Genomic DNA, 23,557 nt, shown 5'->3' with positions numbered 1-23,557 from the left:
TTTAGTGCCATTGTGTTGCATCTCAGAGCAGATCTGAGTGTTGCCATTGAGATTCTTGACATAGCTATAGAATGCTTTGTGGTTGTCTTTAGAATCAGTGGCGATTTTGTTTTTCTTAACTAGCTTTGGAGGATTTTATGAGGGATCTCAGCTTCTTACTGTGGCTGACCACGGAGTTCCTCCAATCATGGGATTTTACTCTTTTTTTGCAACAGTTTCTTTCTTTTGTTGTAGAATTTGTTTATAGCAGGGGACCACCATATTGGCTTCCTTTTCTTGGAGGATAGCATATTGGTTCTGTTAGGGATTGCACGATCCATGCACTCGTGTAAGTGCTTATAAAGTGCAATTGTATAGGAATCAGCAGTCATATCTCTATTGTCCGTCAGCATGGGTGTCGTGAAGTTTGCCACTTCTGTCTTAAGAAGCGTGAAGTTGGCTTTGGAGAAATTTTTTACGGTGGTTTCCCTAATGGGGGGTGGGGCTGGGATGTGGTTGTCTAGGGTGATTTGCTTGTGGTTGGAACTGACCAATGAGGAATTGACCTCTGGTGTGGAACACCGGTTGCCCATGTTGGTAATAACTAGGTCTAGGATATTGCTGCCCCTGGTCGGGGTGGGATAATTTGATCCAAGGCATTGAAATTTATGAATTCCAGAAAACGTTGAGCACAAGAGTTGGTACATGAGTAGTTTTCCCAGTGAATGGTGGGGTTGTTGAAATCGCCCATTATTAGGGTGTTAGGTTGTACCCTAATATTTTCCAGTGTATCAAGAAATGAGAAGTGGGAATCCTGGGGCATGGTGGGGGATCTGTAGCAAGCTACAATTTGCATTGTGGTCTTGCCCAGAATTAGTTGCACTTGGATAATCGCAGATGCATTATGCTGAGCAACTAGCCTGGAGGTGTGGGTATCCTTAATGATTGTTAAAGCTTCCTGAATAGTTTTTTGGAGGTGTGCCATGTTGTCAGATGTGCAAATGACTGTGGAATTTATTTATTTTATTTTATTTTATTTTACATTTGTTGACCGGGCTAGTCTAACTGGCTATAGGTCCATTTTCAGTAGAGACCACGGGAGATAAGCTCCAAGACATGGTCCAAATACGATAATACAAGTACAAACAAATAAAAAATAAGAAATAAAACCTAATATTCTAGTAAAAATAGCAATTTTCCTGGTATGGAAAAAAAAATGCATCAACAATAGTAACGTGTATTTCAGCATAGAGGTTGTAACAGGATGTAACACTGAGGTAAAAAGTCACAAACAGTGCAAATTGAAAGAACTTAGACAATGCAGGTTAAGTCAGAGGTAGATAAAAAGAAATAATCATAGTAAAAAAAGGAAAAAAAAAAAAGAAAGTAAATCATCAGTACTTGCAACATGTGAATTACAGCAGAAAGGTTAAGCAGGATCTAACACTGAGGACCTGCAGTGTAATATAGTGCTATTTTTAAGCGAATCATCTGCGTAGTGTATTAAGGAGACCTGTAGTGTAGATGTATGGAGGGTGTTAGTGATAATGTTAAACAGTAGGGGACTTGGAATAGAGCTTTGTGGTACATCAGTGGTGACTGTGAGGTATGGAGAGAGGGTGGAGTGCCATTTTATTGACTGATATTCACTGGTCCGGTTGCTTTTGAACCATAGACGTGTTGGCTGAGACAGACCCGTTGAGGACATTTGAAGTAGACGTTTGCTGTGACAAACTGTGTCGAAGGCTTTAAACAAGTCTAGAAATAAGGAGGCGACTAGTTTGCCGTTTATCTCCAGCTTTATTGGAAGTATCTATATTGGTCAGAAGTGCAGTGTTAGTACTATGGAAGTGGTGGAAGCCATGTTGTGTGGGGGATAGGAGTTCTTCCTGCAGGAGATAGCTTACTTTTTAAATACATTTTTCAAGTATTTGGGGGGGGGGGACTATAACTGTGCTATAGGTCTAAAGTTAGTAATGTGTGTTGAATTTCCTGCTTTGTGCAGAGGGATAATGTTTGACTTTTTCCAGAGAGAGGGAATGTGGGATTCCTGGATTGACTTGTTTATAAGGATTGAGACGGGGTAGGCTTTGCTGTTGGCTCCATTTTAAGGTATTCGCTTGGAAAGTCATCAGTTGAAGTAGAGCATTGTTTTGAGTTTGAGTAGTTTTATATATAGAGTGGATATAAAACGTTTACACACCCCTGTTAAAATGCCAGGTTTTTGTGATATAAAAAAATGAGACCACAATAAATCATTTCAAAACTTTTCCCACCTTTAGTGTGCCCTATAAACCTGTACAGTTCAATTGAAAAACAAACAAATCTGTTAGGGGAAAAAATATAAAAAATAAACGTAGAATATGCTGGTTGCATAAGTGTGCACACCCTTAAACTAATACTTTGCTGTGTATGCACACCCTTAAAATAATACTTTGTTGAAGCACCTTTTGATTTAATTACTGCATTCATCCATCTTGGGTACACACCTGCCATCAGTTAAAGAGACTCTGATTAACCCCAAATCAAGTTCAGTTGTCCTGGTAGGGTTTTCCTGACATTTACTCAGTTGTCTGGTACCGCAAAAGCCAAGGTTCACAGAGAGCTTTCAAAGCATCAAAGGGATCTCATTGTTGAAAGGTATCAGTCAGGAGAAGGGTACAAAAAAATTTCCACAGCATTGGATACCACCATGGAACACAGTGAAGGCAGTTATCAAGAAGTGGAGAAAATATGGGACAACAGTGTTATTGCAAAGAATTGGACGTCCCTCCAAAACTGATAAGACAAGATGAAAACTGGTCAGGGAGGCTGCCAAGAAACCTACAGCAACACTGAAGGAGCTGCAGGAATTTCTGACAAGTACCGGTTGTGTACTACATGTGACAACAATCTCCAGTATTCTCCATGTTCCTGGACTTTGGGGTAGGATTGCAAGATGGAAGCCTTTTCTTACACAGAAAAAGCATCCAGACCTGGCTATAATTTGCAAAACAATACATCAAGTCTCCCAAAAACATGTGGGAAAATGTGGTGTGGTCTGATGAGACCAAGGCCGAACTTTTTGGCCACAATTTCAAAAGGTACATTGGTGCAAAAACAACACTTTGCATCACCAAAACAATACTATCCCCATGGTGAACCATGGTGGTGGCAGTATCATGCTTTGGGTTTGTTTTTCTTTACCTGGAACTGGGGCTTTAGTCAAGGTGGAGGGAATTATGAATGGTTCCAAATACCAGTCACTTTTGGCCCAACCCCTTCAGACGTCTGCTAGAAAGCTGAAGATGAAGAGGAATTTCACCTTTCAACACAGCAATGACCCCAAGCATGCATCCAAAAAAAAAAAAAGAATGGCTTCACCACAAGAAAATTAAAGTTTTGGAATGGCCCAGCCAGAGCTCAGACCTAAATTCAATAGAAAATCTGTGGTGTGATCTGAATAGGGCTGTGCACAAGAGATGCCCCCGCAATCTGACAGATTTGGAGTGCTTTTGCAAGGAAGAGTGGGCAAATATTGCCAAGTCAAGATGTGCCATGCTGATAGACTCCTACCCAAGAAGACTGAATGCTGTAATTAAATCAAAAGGTGCTTCAACAAAGTATTAGTTTAAGGGTGTGCACACGTATGCAACCAGCTTATTGCACGTTTTTTATTTTTTTAATTTTTTCCTGTAACAGATTTTTTTTTTTTTTTCAATTGAATTGTACAGGTTATAGGTCACATTAAAGGTGGGAAAAGTTTTGAAATGATTTATTGTGGTCTCATTTTTTTGTATCACAAAAATTGGGCATTTTAACAGGGGTGTGTAAACTTTTTATATTCACTGTAGGATTAGATGTTAGGGAATCCTTGGTTAGAGGTGCTATACTATCTATGAAGTAAGAATTGAATTGTATTGTGGTTTTGAGTGATGAGTTATTGGGGGAGGGGTTACGGTTGAATTTCTGGCCAGGATACAAGCTTTCTTTAATAGTGCCCATACTTTTTTAGGGTTGTGTTTGTTATTGTTCTAAAAGTTGTTCTAGTACAGTTTTTTGTCTTCATTAATATGTGTTTTAGTATGATTGTGAAACATTCAGCACTTTTCAAGATATTGTGGCATTTTAGATTTTTGCCATTCTTTTTGGATAGCCAACTTGCATTATTTGTTTTTCGTCTCTTCCTTCTAGGAGGTGCAAGGCTATTTAGGATGTTCCAGAAAGTTGTATTGAATTCATTGACAGCGTCATCTATGGGGAGGATTTTTAGGAAGTTCCAGTTAATAGATGATAGGTTAGTGTTGAAAATTACTGGGTTAAACTTGAGTGTAAGGTTTACGTGTCATTTTATAAACATGTTGTTTGTCGGTGTGTGGGATGTCTGGTTGTATAGATTGTGAGATGATCACTAAGACAGTCAGACATTGTACCAGAGGTGGTATATTTGATAGAGTCTGATACTAAGATGTAGTCTAACAGTGAATTTGAAGCCTTGCTATAATGTGTGGGGGCTACTAATTAGCTGTGTGAAACCAAATAAGTTCACATTAAATGTAGGGGAGTTAGATTTTATGTCCAACCAACTGACCTTCACGTCATTTTGCAGTACTTTTTCTCTGGAATTGTTGTGGATATCCAGTGTAAGATATCTTCCAGTGTAGCTGTATTGTCACCATGAGGGATGTAAAGAACAGTAATACATATTTGTTTATGAGAGATTAATTTCAGGGAAGTGATATCTTCCAGTGTAGCTGTATTGTCAACATGAGGGATGTAAAGAACAGTAATACATATTTGTTTATGAGAGATTAATTTCAGGGAAGTAATAAGAAACTCTGCTGAATTAAATTTTTGTATTCGTTTGTTGTAAGGGGAAATGTGATAGTGTGGGAAAAGCAGTTCCACCACCTTTCCTCTTCATACTGTCAGACAGTGTAAGTTCTGAGTTGTTTATGGTGGTGTTAAGCCAAGTTTCAGGTAGAGTATCAGGCTTATGTTTTATAGGCTAGGCATGTAGTTCAGCAGTTTTATTTCTTATGCTTCTAACATTTATAGCAGCAAACTTTAGATTGCCAGGGTTGGGGGTTGTCCATTGTTTAGGGTTAGAGTAGTGTGTGTGTGTGTGTGTGTGTGTGTGTGTGTGTGTGTGTACATATAAATATGTATGTATCAAAACACCAGAAACTGACATTACATACTTGTTAAAGGGCACAGGCTCAACATACATACAGCTTGTACAAATTGATACAAATACAACACACTACCATGGTCTATTCATTGTTCTATATAGTCTTAGAACAAATAGAAATGTAATAACATATGATATATACCTGCATTGTAAGGAAGTTGGTGATTTGAGTGATATTTATCACTACATTCTAATACAGTGACCCTGTAACACTCGGGTCAAATTATGACAGAGAGTAATCAGGTCATAGCCAATACAAAGCGAGTAGCAGGGCGGTACAGAGTATAACAGGTTTTCTTTCATTTCCTGAATGCAGAAACCTGTCAGCCAGGAAGACTAAGTAACTGGCATATACAATGTAATGTGCTGGTCAAGACAAAGAACAGTGATAAACTTTAAGTGGTCCTTAGAGTACAAGGTCAGCTCTGTTGGGGGGTGGTATTTTAAAAACTAATTTCCAGCACAGGCAGACACTTAGCTTGAGTAGATGAAGCCAGTACACAGCAAGATTCTTCAAGTTAAATTTGCTTACATTGTACAAAGACAACATTCTCAGTGCAAATGTTTGGGAATTGGCCTTTGTGGCAGAGCTTCTTCAGTATCTGGGACAAATGTAGTGACGCCTGTCTATTGTACAAAGACAAAAGTCATAAATGCCTTTTTTGAGGTTTGGATCTATAGTGTCCTAAAATGTGGGGTGCAGTCCAGAAAACATTTTGTAGGTGGATCCATGATTAAATAATGGAGACAGGAACTTGTCACCCTACATCATTGAAACAGCAGAGCTTCTACCATTACTAATTTTCCTACACCATTGAAACAGGTGGGCTTTTACTATCACATCCTCTTACTTAAGTAAACTAACTCACTGTTAGATAACCACAGACAGTGGACAAAAACAGTATGGGAATTAAAAATTGTCCTTGTTCCTTGTGTAAATATTCTGCTACTGAAATTGAAAAACTTGAACTGTACTTGCAGTCCAGAAACAACCTGTTCTTAAATTTCTTGCTAACCCTCACCATATCCTCTGAAACAGACACTCTGTACATCCCCTAGCAATCATTAAAGTGCAACAAATGCTCATTACATCACCCACATTTGTATAAAGGCACTTCACTGTTTGTGGTCTGCTATTCAAGGACTCAAAGCAAGTACCGCTAGGGAAATTGTATGCCCCCCAGGTGAGTTGCTGTTTATCTGTGTGTGTATCTCTGGATGTTCATCGTGTTTCACTGTTGCAGTCATTACTTTTGGGTTATCCTGCTGGCAGGCTACCTGCAGTCGGCCAAAATTCCAAAGTCTAGGTCCGGCGTCGGTTGCTGTCGCCTCTTCCCTGACGTCAGTGCTCCAGGGGTATAAAAGATGCAGCCGACGCCATTTTCTCCAGTCTTTCTTGCCACGCGGTGCCCGAAGCAAAAGCAGTTCGCAAGTGCCGGTCGGCCGACTCCTGAGATTTTCAAATCCGAATTTCAGAACCGAAGTCTTCATTAAAGCTAAGTAGCCCGTTGGGGAAACTTTTTTCTTGCTTCAGACCGATGTCAGAAAAAGTTAACAATTGTATTTCTTGTGGGAAGCAAATACCTCATAAGGATTTTCACTCTTACTGCATTCCTTGCCTAGGCCCTGATTACAACGTTGCTAGATGTCATTTTTGTGCTAGATTTAACCAACGCACTATTAAGCATCTGTTTGATTTTGCATTTCATTACTTTGGCCGAAGATTTAATTATATAATGCCGTCGGAACAGCCAACGACCGGAGTTTACAAAAAACGCAAGGACAAGGCAAAGGATAGGCATCCGAGGTCCAAAACAGACGACGAGGCCTCCGGTAGGCCAGTTGCCGGTTCGCCGGTTCTCAGTGAGGCGCTTTTGCAGCCCCTGGCGCCTGCTACCTCAGAGCCACAGGCCGCTTCCGACTCCCACGTGGAGCCGACTGGACCTCTGGATACTCAAGGTATTGGACACTCGAAAATTATTCCCTCAGATGGGTCCGGAGCCGCTGAGCAGGCATCGGCTTCTGAGGGTGTCGTCAGACCTACACAACTATATGTTAAGCCATCTTCAGCTTCAAAGACAAAGACTAAAGCAACTTTAAAGACAAAGAAACAAGTACAGCATTCTCCTACTCAGACTTCCATGCCTAAAAAACAGATGCTTAAAATGGCCGAAGACCTAATTACTTTGATCAGGGGTTCCCATCCCCCTCCTGATAAGAGGCCTAGGCAAGAGACAGAATATGATTCTTCTGATCAGGTTTCTATTTCCTCTGATTCTTCTTCTGAACAGGATTATTCCATTTTTCCCTATGAGGACTCTGATGCTGAAGAATCCATTCCTTCAGCCTCTCCTCCTGAGGATTATTCTTTTGGGGAAACCCTGCATACCATGAGGGAGCATTTCCACTGGGAGAGCCAAGATTATTCTGAATCTAAGAAAAGGCTCAGAGACTTTCTGCTACTTCCTCAACACAGACCCCTTGCTATTCCACCTGTTCTAGACATTGTAGATGTATTTTTAGAGTCCGGCCTGTCCCCTGACTCTTTACCCCCTGCACCTGCTAAGCCAGACAGATACTACAGGGTCCCGGATTCTCATAAATTCCTATATAAAAACCTCACTGCTGACCCAGAAACTATATCTCCGGTTCCCAAAGGGGTCAAAGTTTCCACTGCAAAAAACCCTGTCCCCTCTGATAGGGATTCTATGGCTGTGGACAGATGGGGCAAAAAAGTTTACACTTCTGCTACCTTGGCTGTAAGGGCTTTAAATTGTCAGTTTCATATGCTTAAATATCAGCAATATTTAATGTCACTGCTTAAACAGAAATTGTTGACAAATACTGAATGTTCAGAGAACAAGGAAATGCAGGATTTATTGCATGCAGCTGAACAAGTGGGAAATCATATTTTGCAATGTGGTTATGATTCACTGGAGGCCTCTTGCAGGGCCGCTGTTATAGGTTCTGTTATTAGAATGCATGCTTGGTTAAAGGAGCAGAATCTGCCTGATCATGTTAAAGCAAAATTATTAGATGCTCCATTACAGCATGATACTTTGTTTGGTACTAAGGCAGAAGAGGTGTTGAAAAAAAATGGAGGATAAAGCAAAATCCATGCAGACAGTTAAGGATTTCTTACAGGTACAGCCACCCAGATTTAGCAGGAACTGGCCTTCTAAAAATTGGTCCTTTCCAGTGACAGACAGACCACAAAGAGGCAGATACAGGCATCCCAGAGGCAGATCTCAGCCCCAAGGCTCATACAGGCCTAAATAATGGGGTGCTCCTACCTCAAAAAGCGGAGAAGACAAATCACAACCTTACAGGAAGCAATCCCAATGACTTTCCTCTGCCAGATCCAAGCACTTTTCTTTTGGCAGCCCCCTTAGGGGGAAAATTAGCACTTTCTTCATCAAATTGGAAAATGGTTACCCAAGACAAATGGGTCTTGAACATAGTGTCCCAAGGCTACAGGTTCCATTTTCACACCCTACCAAGGTCAAAAGGTATGCCAGACCTGCCACACAATCAATGGGCAGAGGCACAAAAGCAAATTACAGCCCTCATGGACATGAGGGCCATTCAACAAGTACCACAACAAGAGCAGGGGCAAGGATTTTACTCCAGACTTTTCCTAGTACCCAGAAAGGACAAAACCTGGAGACCAATACTGGACCTGTTATACTAAATACGTTTCTGGAAATTCCAAAATTCAAGATGTTGACTCTACAGCAGCTACTGCCCATGCTGGGCAAGAAGGCTTGGCTCGTGACTTTGGACCTAAAAGAGGCATACCTGGATGTCCCAATCAGACAATCTTGCAAAAGATGCCTCAGATTCATAGCTGGCTCAATGCACTACCAATTCTCTGCACTGCCCTTTGAATTATCTACTGCGCCCAGGGTCTTCACAAAATGCTTGGCACCAGTAATTGCATTTTGCAGACAGAGGAATTCAGATATATCCCTACTTGGACGACTGCCTTATTCAAGCAGAGAACAAAGACGTTCTTCTAAAGCATCTGGCGTTTGTGAAAAGATTACTAATTGGCCTAGGGTACACAGTAAACGAAAAGAAATCAAAACTAGTGCCCTCTCAAGAGGTAATATTCCTGGGTGCAAGCTTAAATACAACTGCCCAAATGGCTTATCTCACGCCAGACAGACAAAAACAACTGACTTCTTACTTCAAAAAATTGGCAACAAAGACCCACTTATCTGCAGGGAAAATCCTGCAGGCCTTTGGTTTCATGGCATCCTGCATTCTACTAATTCCATATGCCAGACTGCATTGCCACAGCCTGGAGACAGTAATTACACTCATTCCCTGCCTGCAACAGGAGTTTCGATGGTGGGCAGAGGGCTGTCACCACAACAAGGGTCTGCCATTTAGTTTACCCACAGCCAGACAGACACTGACAATGGATGCATCAGATTATGCCTGGGGGGCCCATATGGCAGGAAAATGTATTCAGGGCACATGGCCTGCAAGCCAGATGCATCTTCACATCAATCAAAAAGAGATGCTAGCTGTTCAAAATGCCCTGACAGCTTTCAAGGATCTACTTCATCCAGGACAGCTACTGATAAAGACAGACAATACTACGTTCATGTGGTACATAAACAAGCAGGGTGGTACACATTCCTACCCCCTCTGCAGACAAGCAATGACTTTATGGGACACAGCATTGACTTATCAAGTTCACCTGCATGCACAATTCCTGCCAGGAAAAACAAATACTCTGGCAGACGAACTAAGCAGAAACCTCATGGATCCCCACAAATGGAAACTGGATCCACAAGTCTTCAGCATGATAACAAGGAAATGAGGATGCCCAGACATAGATCTATTTGCCTCCCATCACAACTGCCAATTGCAGAGATTTTGCACAAGGATTTATCACAAGCAAGCAAGGAGACTGGACGCCCTATCCTTCAGCTGGAAAAATCTAACAGTATATGCCTTTCCTCCACTGCCTCTCCTTCCCAGGGTACAACTAAAGGTCAGACAAGAGAAGCCAAAAATGATACTGATTGCACCAGACTGGCCACGCCGGCACTGGTACCCAATCCTAAAGAGCTTGTCTCGAGGTCCAGCATGGATATTGCCTCAAACGTCTCACTTGCTGACCCAACAAAACAATCGGATCCTGCACAGCCAACTCAGGACCTTAAATCTGGTAGCATGGCGGATAATGTAGCCATTCAGAACACTCCTCTTTCAAAAGCTGTTATGGATGTCATCTTGGAGGCCAGGAGGCCCAGTACCAGAAAATCTTATTCAGAAAAATGGAAGAGATTCTGTGCTTGGAACCAAGAACAAGGCATTGACATATGTGTACCAAATATCCCTCAGATTTTACAATACCTAACTGAGATGCGGAACAAAGGCCTTTCTTTCTCTTCATTTAAGATTCATGACTCTGCCATTTCAGCTCATTACAACACGGAACCATCTATCTTTTCTCATCCTTTAATAAGGCAGTACCTCAGAGGGGCCAAAAACATCAGACATCCAAGGAGAGCACCAATTCTGGCATGGGACCTCAATTATGTTTTGGAAAAACTCACACTGCCTCCTTTTGAGCCAGCCTCAACAGCGGATATAAAATTCTTATCCTGGAAAACAGCTCTGCTCCTAGCAATAACCTCTGCAAGACGAGTCTCGGAGTTACAAGCACTCATGGCTGTGGAACCTTTTATCATTTTTCATCCAGACAGGGTTTCTCTGAGGACAAACCCAACATTTATGCCTAATGTGGTGTCCAGTGTGACCCTCAACCAAACCATTCACTTGCCTACCATTTATCCAAACCCAAAGAACAAGGATGAGAAAATTCTGCATTCTTTGGACATACACAGGCAGTTATGCTTCCACTTGGACAGAACTAAAGCCTTCAGAAAGACTGCGCAACTTTTAGTGTCATATGCTGCAGGATCACAAGGAAAGGCTATCTCGAAACAGACTATTTCTAAATGGATAGGCCATTGCATCCGTTTCTGCTATTTTCAACATGGCAAATCAGTGCCTAAGGGCATTAGGCCTCATTCTACCAGAGCAGCAGCCACTTCAGCAGCCTTCCTCAGAGGAGTACCAATCAAAGACATCTTAGAGGCTACAACTTGAGTTCAGTGCACACTTTCACAAAGCACTACAACTTACCTCTTTACTCTAAATCCAGAGCAGGCTTTGCCACTGCAGTTCTGCAGGGCCTCATAGCCTCTCCCAATCCTGTTTATCCCAGCCACCCATCCTCAGCTTTGGGATTCAACCCAAGAGTAATGACTGCAACAGTGAAGCACGATGAGCATAGTACAGCTGTGTACCTACCATAAATGTAGATGTTCGAGTGTATTCACTGTTGCAGTCCAGGTTACCCACCCACTATCCACCTTTTCTTTGCTGGGACTTATCTGTACTTCTCTATTCTATACAACCTATGTGGTGTATTTGCTTGTAGATGAAGGAAATGTTATTTTTGTGCATGCGTACTTATTGGCATATTTTTTCAGCTTACCAACTTGGGGGCACCTGACATTTGGAGCAAGAAAAACTGAAGAAAATGGCTTCGGCTGCATCTTTTATACCCCTGGTGCACTGACGTCAGGGAAGAGGCGACAGCAACCGACGCCAGACCTGGACTTTGGAATTCTGACCGACTGCGGGTAGCCTGCCAGCAGGATAACCCAAGAGTAATGACTGCAACAGTGAATACACTCAAACATCTATATTTATGGTAGGTACACAACTGTACTTTATTTAAATATCATTGCATGATATGCCACTTTAGACCAAATCTTGCCTGGAACTTTTAGTGGCATTTGTTTACTAAATTCCATAAGTTGGTGACAGAGGAGAAGACATTTCTAATAACTGAACAGGAAAGGAAAACACATGCAGTTATCACTGCTACTGGACCACCAAGGAGACTGTAGACAGTTGTGTACCCGGTCTTCTGTAGCAGTAGTTGTTTCTCCTGTCACTAAAATGCTACCATAATGGTGATTTGTCTTTTTTTGAACATGTAAGCATCCAGTGCAGTACAAACTATTAACCTACTATTAGATTAACACCTTTTCAGGAAAGGAAAATGGTGACCCTTGTCTGGGAATAGAACCTAGGACTCCCCCACATGCTATGTGGTTGTCAGTGCCACTGCCACTGGACCATCACAAAGTCTTGGGAAACATGGGTAGCTAGTTTTATCCAGAAGTAGTTGTTTCTACTTTTAGTAGGAAACCACCATGATGGTAATTTTTTTTTTTCTTGAGCACACAAAAATCCTAGGTAGAACATTTGATTAACTTAGTATTGCATTAACAACTGAGCAGGAAAGAGGAATCCTTGTCTGGCAATTGAGCCATCACCCCCCCCCCCCCCCCCAGTACTCCATGCAGTTATCACCGCCACTGGACCAGTAAGGAGTCAGTGGACAGATAGGCACCCGATTTCCCCCAAGAGCTGTTTTTATTTCACTAGAAAACCACAGTGATGGTAATTTGTTTGAACATGTGGGAGTTGGCCAACTGCTGTACAGGTACTGGTGAACAGAGCAAATGCTGATCATGAAGAAAGCCTTATGGAAGACAAAATTGCACAGATGAATAACTGTTTATAGGTTAAAATGATCTTAAAATAGTTGGCAAACAGTTCCTTGAAGTCAACAGGCTTTGCCAAGACTGTGCAAGTCCTTTGCTCATCCAGTATAGGCAGCTGTTACTAGTGTAGGATTCCATTGATTTGTATAACCCCCCCCCCCCAAAAAAAAAGATTCCAGATAATTTCTGTCATTGTAGCACTTAGTTGCAGCTAATTTTAAAAGCAGTTTTGTGTACAGATGATAGAATCAAACAAGTAGTAGGAGAAGAACCACAGTTTCTATTTAGGAATAAATTGAATCTTAGGAGGTTGCTATGTTACTCTAAGAAAGATAAACAACAGACAGCACTTAATTATACGAAGGCGTGTGGCCATTGCAACCAATGCAAATATATTGACAACGGAACAATATTTATTCATCCTGACTCTCATGTGCAATTTAGAACTCAGGTGGAGGCCACGTGTACGAGCATGAATATTGTATATCTGGCGGTTTGCCAGATGTGCAAGGTATTCTATGTTGGCAAGACAAACCGCCAGTTTAAGGATAGAATACGTGAACACATATACCATATGAGGAAAGGTAATATACACAATGCTTTAGCTAAACATGTGGTAGAGGTAGGTAGTACACACCATTTTTTATTCAGAGTGTTAGAAACAATCAAATTAAACAACAGAGGTGGGGATGTCAGAAATCACACCGAGGATAGGGAAAGCAAGTGGATTGTGAGATTGAGAGCTGATAGGGGCTCAGGTTTGAATGAAAGAGCCTCCATCAAACCAGCTCTGAGGAAAAGAAGGAATATCAACGTGAAATTTAGTTAGCACAGCCTCATAATTGCAATGTTACATTCATATACATTACGTATTGTTCTACATGATGTACAATGAATTTGATATTCAAGACATATAATGATAAAAGTTCTATTAAACTTGGAGATATCCTTCAAATTCGTAAATGTTTATACATTATGCGACATCTCACATGATATACAATGAATGTGCTGTTATTTGAGATACACTCTGAGTTCTTCATTAAATCCCATGTCATTTTAGTTTATATAAATGTTTAAATGTTGAGAATTTTAGCATATGAATCGTTGAGATATTTAGATATATACACACATATATGTATATATGCTTCATTTAGATAGAGTTTAGTATAAACATGAATAAGTGACATAGACATGAGTTTTATAAATATATATATATAAGTTCACATATATATTTTTATTATATATATTATATATTTTTATATATATATTTTTTATATACCTTGTTCATAATGTAATGAGTTTAGGTTTTTATGAGATTTATATAGAGTCCAACATTCCATAATTGTTTTAGTGACAATATACAGTTTTATTGATTATGATTGTTTTATTGAATAATTGGATTGTATTCTATGATTTGTATATAAGGGAATGATGGGAAGCAGTTATTTGATCTGATGAAGCTCATTTTTGGGTGAAAGCGCTTATCAACTGCATCTTTCTGAGTATTGTGTTTGTTACAATACTGTGGATTAAACTTTTGGTTATATTTGGAGTGTTCCTGCTTATTTGGTCTGCTGTACTCCTTCACGGACAATTGCTTTGGTTTATATCATATATACTCTTTCCGTGGACAGTGGAGTATTCATCCACATAAGGCAACCTTTGGTACTACAATTTTAAAAGCATGTCTTTATCAGTTTAAAAGTACTTTTGCTACTCTAACATAAGATGTGTTGCATCCTGGAATGTGTGTGTCAAACATCATTAGTGAAAATTAAACAATTAAATAAAGAGGCTCTCATTCACTTACAAAGTGTCTGATCAGCTTTCTTAATATGGTGTCATTTACCAGCATATTTATCAAATGTATCTTTATGGTAATATGTAATTGTGCAAAAGATGCTTTGCTAAGTTATAATCCTGCATGTAAAAATAACATTTAAAAATGCCCATCCAAAAATGATCTGAGGTTTGCATAAATATTTTCCTATAGTGTAATGTAAAATTTGCATAGGTTCCAAGTCTGCTGGCTTTGTTTGTTTATCTCTGGCAAATATATTTGTATCTTTTTAAGATGCAGCACTTTAACTTTTATATTAGAGATTCAAAGGTAATGCTTTTAGAAATGGTGAAAATAGTTTATTAATATGACTAGAAGACGAAAGAGCTGGACCTTTATCGGTTAGACCAATTGCTGACCATTACAGATACACTGTACAGTATCTTAGGTGTATTATTTAATGGTAATGAACCTGGCTGTGACATTTTCAGGCTAATTCATCCTGGATATACCTGTATTTTGAATAAAAATATTCTGTATATCACTTATCTTCTCTCATTAAATACCATATTTATGCAAGAGATTTGTGAATTGCCAGGTACTTTTATTTTTATGCATGGAGGGAGTGCTAAGTTAAAAAGAAGAGACAATTTAGTTGGATTGCTGAGGTCTACTAGTTTACATAAATGTTTTTATCCAGATGACATAATTTTGATTTTGTTGTTTTGGTGATGATCTATTCAAATAATTTTTTTTTGCCATGAGAAGGTACACCTGTAAGACTGTAGAGAGTGGAGTTAGGAGCAAAGGAAATGTCCAGAATGGTCAGAGTAACACTGTAATCAGAAAAAATTGCACCCATATTTGGCAAAAAAACAATACTTTCAGCATCTTTGTGCTGTGAAGTATGTATTTGTATAAAACATGATACATGGATGTGACTTTTCAATGCAGGACTACTGAATGGGGAAGATTGCAGATAGTTAATGTACTGCAAAAGCATGCCATACAACAGCCATGCCGGTTATTTACTGCAAAAGCATGTCTCGCCTACTTGTAAGGTCTCTTCTGAGAGAGAGTACACCCCCAGCTCCCAGGTTATGCAGAGTTCTGGCTCTGGCTGTGTGTAAGGTGCTTCAGAGAAAGCTCTTCTGTAAGTAAGAGAAGTATTAAAAATGATGATGTGATGTTCTGTGTATTTTGAGGCATCTGCTGAGTTCAGTGCCACAGTTCATTTTCCTGAGTCATTCCTTATAAATGTGGGCTGTTTTTAATAAAAAACTTAAACCTTTTATTAAGCCGTGGTCCAAATAAAACTACAACATCCTTTGGTGAATGCCACTGTAGGGATAAAATTGGACTGCATTTGCAGACTTATTGGACAGACTCCCATGATGCGAGATGGTACATCCATTTAGTCGATGCTTCCCTCCCCTGTATAATTGACAACAGAGATGCATGCAGTAGGAATGAGTTTAAGATTAAGATACTCATGTTACTTTATGCAAAGGCACAAACAAGTTGTGTTCTTTTGGAGTATGCTCTTTCTCAAGATGGGCAACCTTTCCTTTTAAGCTGCAAAATGGTTAAAAAATGTTATTTTGTAGTAATTGATATGTTTCCACACCCCAAACTTCTAGAGAGGTCAAGTTTAGTATGTATATAAAAAAAAAAACATAGCTGTTGAATGTGCTTACGGAATGCAGGAATATTATCTCCACTTATTTCATAATTATTGGCTTTGCCTTCTTTGGCATTACATGTATAAATTGTTTGAGACATTTACATTTTAACGAACTAAAAATAATTAAGGATTAATATTTTAATTATCATTTGTTTTACATTATCTTGTAAATTTTTTTTATATAACTAATGTCACAGAGTTGTTTTTATATCCAGCTCCAGAAAAGGGAAAAAGTTTTCGTTATTTTTCTGTTCCTTCATCTGTTTAGTTTGTGCATGCAAGTGAACTGGACTGCAAGTGTCGTTTTTCGGCAATGAATTGTGTTAAAATAAAAAAAATGCAAATTATGCAGCTTTTGAAAGTTGTATTTTACAGCAACACAGCATTGCTGTAAAGGACTAGAAAGTCAATTCCACTGTTGAAACAATAGCAGACTGTGTGTGACATCAGCACTTGTCCATCTGTGTAAATGTATACTAACCAATGAAAAAGCGTACACACAAAAGCAGTTGGTATATTCAAAATTATGTAAAACTTAAGATTCTTTAAATTGAAATCATAGAATCTGCAGGTGTTGGAGAATCAAAAACAAAAGGAAGTGAAGAGAAAAAATGAGTCAAAACTAAAAACATGTTTGGTGATCGCATTTTGGTTTAGAACACATTCAGAAAATTCTGAAAATAATGGTTTGCCTTATTGTTTGAAGATCTTTAAGAAGATATTTTTTGTGAATTGAGGAGCTGTTTTAAAGGTTTTATTACTGTGAGCTATTGCATAACAAATCATTTAACTTTAAACTGCTGAAACCTGACAATGATCATCATTATGATCACTGCTGCAGTAGCTTAAACTATATATGGGTTATATCCTGCATTGGATTCCATATCTTTAGGGCACCTTCCCATGTACCCAAACCTTTAATCAGCTCGAGCTGAGATGACTAAAAAGCAGGTTTGGGCACCCAGCCCTTCAGAGCTTTTCTGCTGCCAAAGAGCACTCCTCTATGGGCTTTAAAAGATGGACAGTTGACCAACGCTATTCCATTGCTGGGCAGATAATTTCATTTGGGGCGAAAAAAACCTTTCAACTTTCACTTTACTTTTTGCCATAGAAAATTAACTTTTTCTATAAAATATTGACATTTAAGCTGGGAAAAGTATTTTTGTCAACTGTTACTTTTATAAATAAATGGGAGTGTGTCTGTATTTACTTTAGTGGTAAATAAATAGTTTTGAACTACTTTTTCTGCGGAGAAACCATTATTATTTTACTTTTCGAGTCTTGCAAATGTTTAAATTGCTTTCTACTGTCTTTTATTTCTTTATTTCGGAAAAAAGTTACTTTTTTTTTTTTTTTTTTTTTAATAAACATCTTCCTTGTTTTACCGACTATTGCTGCTGAGCTTCTCTGGGAATCGTTCACCATTTTTGCTTGACCATGGAGCAGTGTATTGGTTTCTTGTAGTACCTTCTCCCAGCCACAGAAAGAAAGACTGTTGAGCAGTATTTCCACCTTGGCAGCCTGGTACTCTACCTCTGCCACAGGTGGATGACTGTACAGTGGCCAGAGTTGGTTCCGTGGACTACTCATCTTTTTTTGGATCCCTCTGGTGTAGTCCCTAGAGCATCTATAAATTAGAGGGTTAGACACATCCCCTGTGGCTGTTGAAGTACCTTACTGAGCAAGAGAGACACTTTTTCCGGTCCTGGGATAAAGGGGCAGGAATGTGCCTCTGCTCAGCCAGAGTACTGTGCCTGTCCATAGGGTGGTTGCTGCTGGCTGTTCTGGGTCTGTTTCTTCAGGAATTCCTATCAAAAAAGAAACATTAAACTAAACACATGTCCTCTCCTGTTTCATTTACTGTGGACAGGAGTAATTTTTATTTTAGCTCAACGTCTTGGGCAGGCTGTTGACCCTTCTTTTAGGACTGTTTCTGTTAAGAGAAAAAGGAATTCCTCTCTCCCTGAAGAGATTCAAGAGATTGAACTAGAGGGAGAATGTGAAGGGACAGTCATAGGTTTCCCTCCTCAGATTTCTGATTCTGAAATGTATGTGGTATCGAATAGTCCTTGTGAAGGATTCACTTTCTCTGAAACTATTTCCAGGATGAATCAGTTTTTATTTTTCAGTGGGAAAAAATTAAGTTTCCCAGTACCTCAGAAATTATTATAATTTGTTACAACTGGGATTTCCAGAACCTTCTTTTATTCCCCCTGTTCTGCCTGCCTTGGAGGATCTTTTTGTTGTCTCCTGCAATATCCCTGACAGTCAACCTACTGTCCCTAAAATGCAGATAGACTGTGTAAAGTTCCTCAGTCTTTTAAGTTTTTATACACTAATCCCAGAGCTGACCCAGCAGCTGTTGCCTTATTAAATCCAGCTACTGTTAAACATGTTGTAAATTCTAATTCCTCTCCTCCTAACAAGAATGTGAAGGCTTTTTGATATGTTTGAGGGAAAAGTGTCTGTTTTTACATTTTTGTTTTTTAAAATTCTCAGTTGTCAGGCTCATTTGTAAAAGTTTATCCTGTCTAATCGTGAAACTGTGAGGAATGTTTTAGCTCCAGTTTATCCTTGAGAAAAATCTACTTTGTGTAATTTGGTTTCTTCTGTTTCCCAAGTCACCACTCATATAAAATGTGTTTATGACTCTGTGGATGTCACTTCCAAGGCTGCTGCTTCTGGAACTGCTGTGAAGAGGTTTGCCTGGCTGCGTTCTTAGAACCTCCAAGAAGATGTTAAGAATGACATTTTGAATTCTGCCTTGGATAATGAACTAGTTTTTAGTCTTTCTACTGCAGGTCATCAAAAAATGTGGTAAGAGAGGAAAGCTGATCCAAGGAATCTCTCAGAATGTTCACTCCTCCTTCTTGAAATTTTCCAGGGAATTCTTTGCGCCCTCATCTGACTTTACCAGAAAGCTACACAAACAGTCCCGCAAAATTCTGGTGTACTTAAAAAGCAGTGACAATGTAGATCCAAAAAGAAAACAGAAACCCTACAAAACTACGGATTGTCTAATAAGTCTGTATGACTGTATGAGGAACTTTGTTCATCACCACACCGCCATTTCTCTCTCTTACAACAGATTGCTTAAGGCAGCTACGTTCTGAATGAGATCCATGAAGGCTACAGATTGCAATGGGAGGCTTTCTCATCTGCCAGACCAGAGTCTTCTCTTCCCTCCTGTCTTACAGCACCTGTTGTCTGGGGGGGGGGGGGACGTAAAATATTCCTCCTTCCCTTTTAAGAGAAGGGTTTTATTCAAGGATGTTTCTAGTGCAAAATAAAGAAGATTCCTGGAGACTCGTTCTGGATCTTTCCTTCTTAACTAGTTTATGATAGTGCCCCAGTTCTAAATGTTGTCATTTCACAACTTATTACCCCTTTTTCCGCATTTGAGTTTCTTTGTGACTCTGGATTTAAAAGATGCATATCTTCACGTTCATATTTTTTCCAGATAAGGTTTTTGTGGTTCTGGATCACATTATCAGTTCTCTGCCTTACTCTTTAGGCTATCCACAGTTCCAAGAGTGTTCACAAAGTGTCGAGCTCCTGTGATAGCCCACTGCAGAGAATCCACATTTTTCCTTATTTGGATGACTTGCTTGTTCTTTGTAGAGTCTTTTTCAAAATGTCAGGAGTCTTTCTGTCTGGTAAGCAATAGTCTATGTAGACTGAGATTCTAAGAGAACATACAGAAGTCTTTTCTGTCTGTAACTTTTCTTACTGTATTGTTTTTTCTGGAGTGCCTGCTGGATACCTCAGAACAAATAACTTTGCTTCCACAGGAATAAAATTAGATCTATATTTAGATGTATTTCTGTGGTTTTCTAATCAGGAAAGCAAGGGAATTCTTCAGGATTCTGGGTCTCAGGTCTTACATGATTCTCATGATGCCTCTTGCAAGACTGCACATGAGAAAGATACAATGGTATTTGTAATCTATGTGGTCCATTCATTTACACACATTAACTTTTCAAATTCTAGTTTTAGAACTTGTAAAGAGAGAAACTGTTGTGTGGAAACAATAAATTTCTCTGAATCCATGTCTCCATTCTACTTTCTGCTTCAGCACAAGCAGTCACTACTGATGCCTCCGACTTTGCTTTGGGGGCAGTATCAAAGGGCATAAAGGTGCAGAGTCCTTAGAACAGAAAAGACAGAGCAAAGCACATCAAAATAAAACAAATAATCTGATGTTGTCCTGATGGGATAGAGCATTATGGGTAGAGGGAGGATCTTGAGATGTGGATCTGAAGTCTTGTATATAAAGTTGAGTCTGATGCAAGAATCGGATCCTAGACCCATTTGTGAGGAAGAATGAAAATGGGTAACACAGATGGCAAGTTATGGTAAGTACATAACTTCTAATTAGCTCATATAAATGCTCTCAACTCTCTGAATCATCTGGGGTCCTCAGGACCTCTTCAAGTGTTTACAAGCAACACCACAGTGATTTGGTACATAAACAAGAAAGTGGGAACCAGATTTTTTCCCCATGTGCAGGCTAGCCATGTTAGCATCGAGTACAGCTTTACAGCCTAGTATCACTCTGCAGGCATCTTGTATCCTGTTAGAGCAAAACTGTATGGCAGACTAGCTAAGCAGGATCAGGGCAGACCCTCATGAATGGAACTTGAGTCAGGGGTTCTTCCAAGAATTGATCCATCTGTGGGGAAAACCTCAAGTAGATGCATTTGCCTCCTATCTGAGTAATCAGCTGGCAACATTCTGCTCCAGGACTCCATGAAAGAAAGCCAAGAAGAAAGATGCCTTTTCTTTTCCCCGGTCAGGAATATTCCTATATGCTTTTTCACTCTTTCTACAGATTTCCAGGGGAATATTGAAGATTCAGTAGTACTCCCCAAAGATAAATTGCGGTGACTCCTTTCTGGCCCATGCAACAGATGGCTCCCTTCTTTTGGAAATGCCCAGGGGCTATTACCACAAGCTTCCCCACAGACTAGATTTATTAACACAAGGTCAGGGGTGTTTGATACATCCTGACCCCTAAACAACTGTAGTTGACTGCCCTGGATGATGGGGTTTTAATTCTTTTTAGGCACTTTTGTCTGTGATGATATGTAGCAAGTATTATAGAGGCAGGAAAGCCTTCTACTAGAAAATCATATATTGACAAGTGGAAAAGAGTTTCTAGTTAGTGTCAACAAAAGGACCAGCACCCATTCAGGGCTAGTGTTTTTGTAGTTTTTTTTTACAGTATTTGCATGAGTTACAATCCTATGTGGCCTGTTCGCCCACGGATTCCCTCTTTTAATGCATTGTAATGTCAAAATGTTTTTGAAAGTTCTGCATAAGAAGCCTCATAGAAAATTGGTGGCTCCTCTTTTGGATCTTATTTCTGTTTTAGTAAAACTAACACTTACTCCATTTGAATCAGTTCATCAGGCTGGCTTGAGGTTCTTGACATGAAAAAACAATCTTGCATATTGCTCAGACTTCTGCAAGAAGAGTATCTTGAGTTGCAAGTTCTTATGGTGTGTCAGTCTTATCTTATTTTCCACATAGATAGGGTTTCTGTGATATCTAAGCCTTCCTTCATGCCAAAAATGATTTCCAAAGTTTACTTTAAGCCAAACTATCCATCTTCTTTCCAAAACCTAAAAATGAGGGAGAAAGGATACTTCATACCTTGGACATCCACAGATAATTCTGGTGATGTCTTGACAGAACAAAATATTTCAGAACATTCTTGTGAAGGTAAGAAAAAGGTCAACGTGTCAAAACCGACCATTTTCAAATGGTTATGTCAAGCTATTACCTTGTGTTATTTCCTTTACAACAAAACTATTTCAGGCAGGGACAAGGCTCACTGTACCAGGGCCCCTTAGCTTCATGTATGGCTTTTTGGAAAGGATTGGATTCTGGAAATATTCTAGAAACAGCAACTTGTTCCTCTGTGTAGACTTTTATAGAGCAGTATAAACTAGATTCTTTCTCCAGGTGTAAGACAGGCTTTGCCAAGATCATTCTCTAGGGGCTCTTGGACCTCTATCTTTCCTCCTCCAAGTCCTTCTACCCTATGGTATTCTGCTGCGGCAGTGATCATAATGATAAAGTGCAGTGGGTAAGTAAACTTAGCAAAGCAGTAGATGTTTGAATTGTCACTGCTGCAGCATCTACTTCTTCCCTACATTTCATTTATTTATTTGTATAATTGTTTGCCAGGGTTTGCATATATGTGTGTGTGTGTAAAGCTGGTTGGTTGTTGTTATCATATGCTGAATCTAACCAATACAACTTAGGTTACTGCAGCAGTGATCATTCAACCATCTACTTTTATGGTAAGTTTACTTTCACAACTGCAGTTTTTACAGCTGCACCTTCCATCTGTAACTTACAGTAGCATTAGTAAAATAACACTGGTGTTAGTAAACATGGCACTCTAGTTCTGTGCTATAAGAATCAGTGATCATTTTGTACTGATTTTATTTATATGAGGTGTAGGTGTCTTTTGTCTTCACTTATTCTGTTTCTCTGTGGAGAATAGGAAAGTAGGTTGAGTTACAGTTTTGTGCATTCTGCTAATGTGTTTTTTTGTTTTTACTTCTTTTAGATGCTGGAGTCAAGAAAAGTGAAAACATTCATTCAAAGGTAATGTGCAGTATAAACTTTTTTTCCCCTAGAGTGAATAACATCTCAGATTCTGTTAGGACATAGAATGAAGCATATGTTAGAATACATAGAACGTAAAAAGTGTTTGTTGTGAATTGCGAGAGACAGATTTACAATGTAGATAATATTTATTTATTTATTATTTTATTTATTTATTTAACATTTGTTAACCGGGAAAGTCTTGAAACATCTTGAAAATATTGAAAGTTTTTAATTCATTAATGATAAACTATACTGCAGTATCCTTTGCTAAAATTGTATTTTTATATTGCATCCTTTTTAAGGAAAAGAATAGCAGATTTTCTTTTTCTTTTTTTTTGTTCACCTACATCATATTTTTCTCTGCGTTTGAAAGTAATTCATGTTTAATGAAAATTATTGCTTTACTTAATTACATGTGTAAATTGTATGCAAGATATGACAATGTATTCATGTTTACTCTGATTACCACTGTTGATCACCATGTTTTGTCTGTCAGTGGGGAACCCCATACCATACCAAATGGTGCTGCAGGATGGTGTGTGTATATGTATATATATATAAAAAAAATATATATATATATATATATATATATATATATATATATATATATATATACACACACACACACAGTTTAAGATGTCATACTAAAATATTAGTCTTACTGTATAAAGGAATACAAATATCGATTGGTACCCATCTATCACATAGTAATAGTAGGTAGG

The 23,557-nt window shown here is 39.1% G+C and overlaps 1 protein-coding gene across 2 annotated transcripts in view; it reads left to right on the top strand.

Annotated features, from left to right (window-relative positions):
- The window catches only part of EIF2B4 (eukaryotic translation initiation factor 2B subunit delta), a 979,702-nt gene that overhangs the window by 118,454 nt on the left and 837,691 nt on the right, over positions 1-23,557 (top strand). For both annotated transcript variants that reach the window (XM_044061494.1, XM_044061493.1), the window contains exon 2: positions 22,795-22,832. In XM_044061494.1, the coding sequence (XP_043917429.1) occupies positions 22,795-22,832 (38 nt within the window). The remainder of the gene's footprint in view (positions 1-22,794; positions 22,833-23,557) is intronic.

The sequence above is a fragment of the Protopterus annectens genome, chromosome 2.part0 (assembly GCF_019279795.1).
Source record: "Protopterus annectens isolate FY-2018-M chromosome 2.part0, PAN1.0, whole genome shotgun sequence".
Lineage (NCBI taxonomy): Eukaryota > Metazoa > Chordata > Ceratodontiformes > Protopteridae > Protopterus > Protopterus annectens.
Note: the sequence above shows the minus strand (reverse complement) of the source record. Positions and strands in the feature narration are given on the sequence as shown.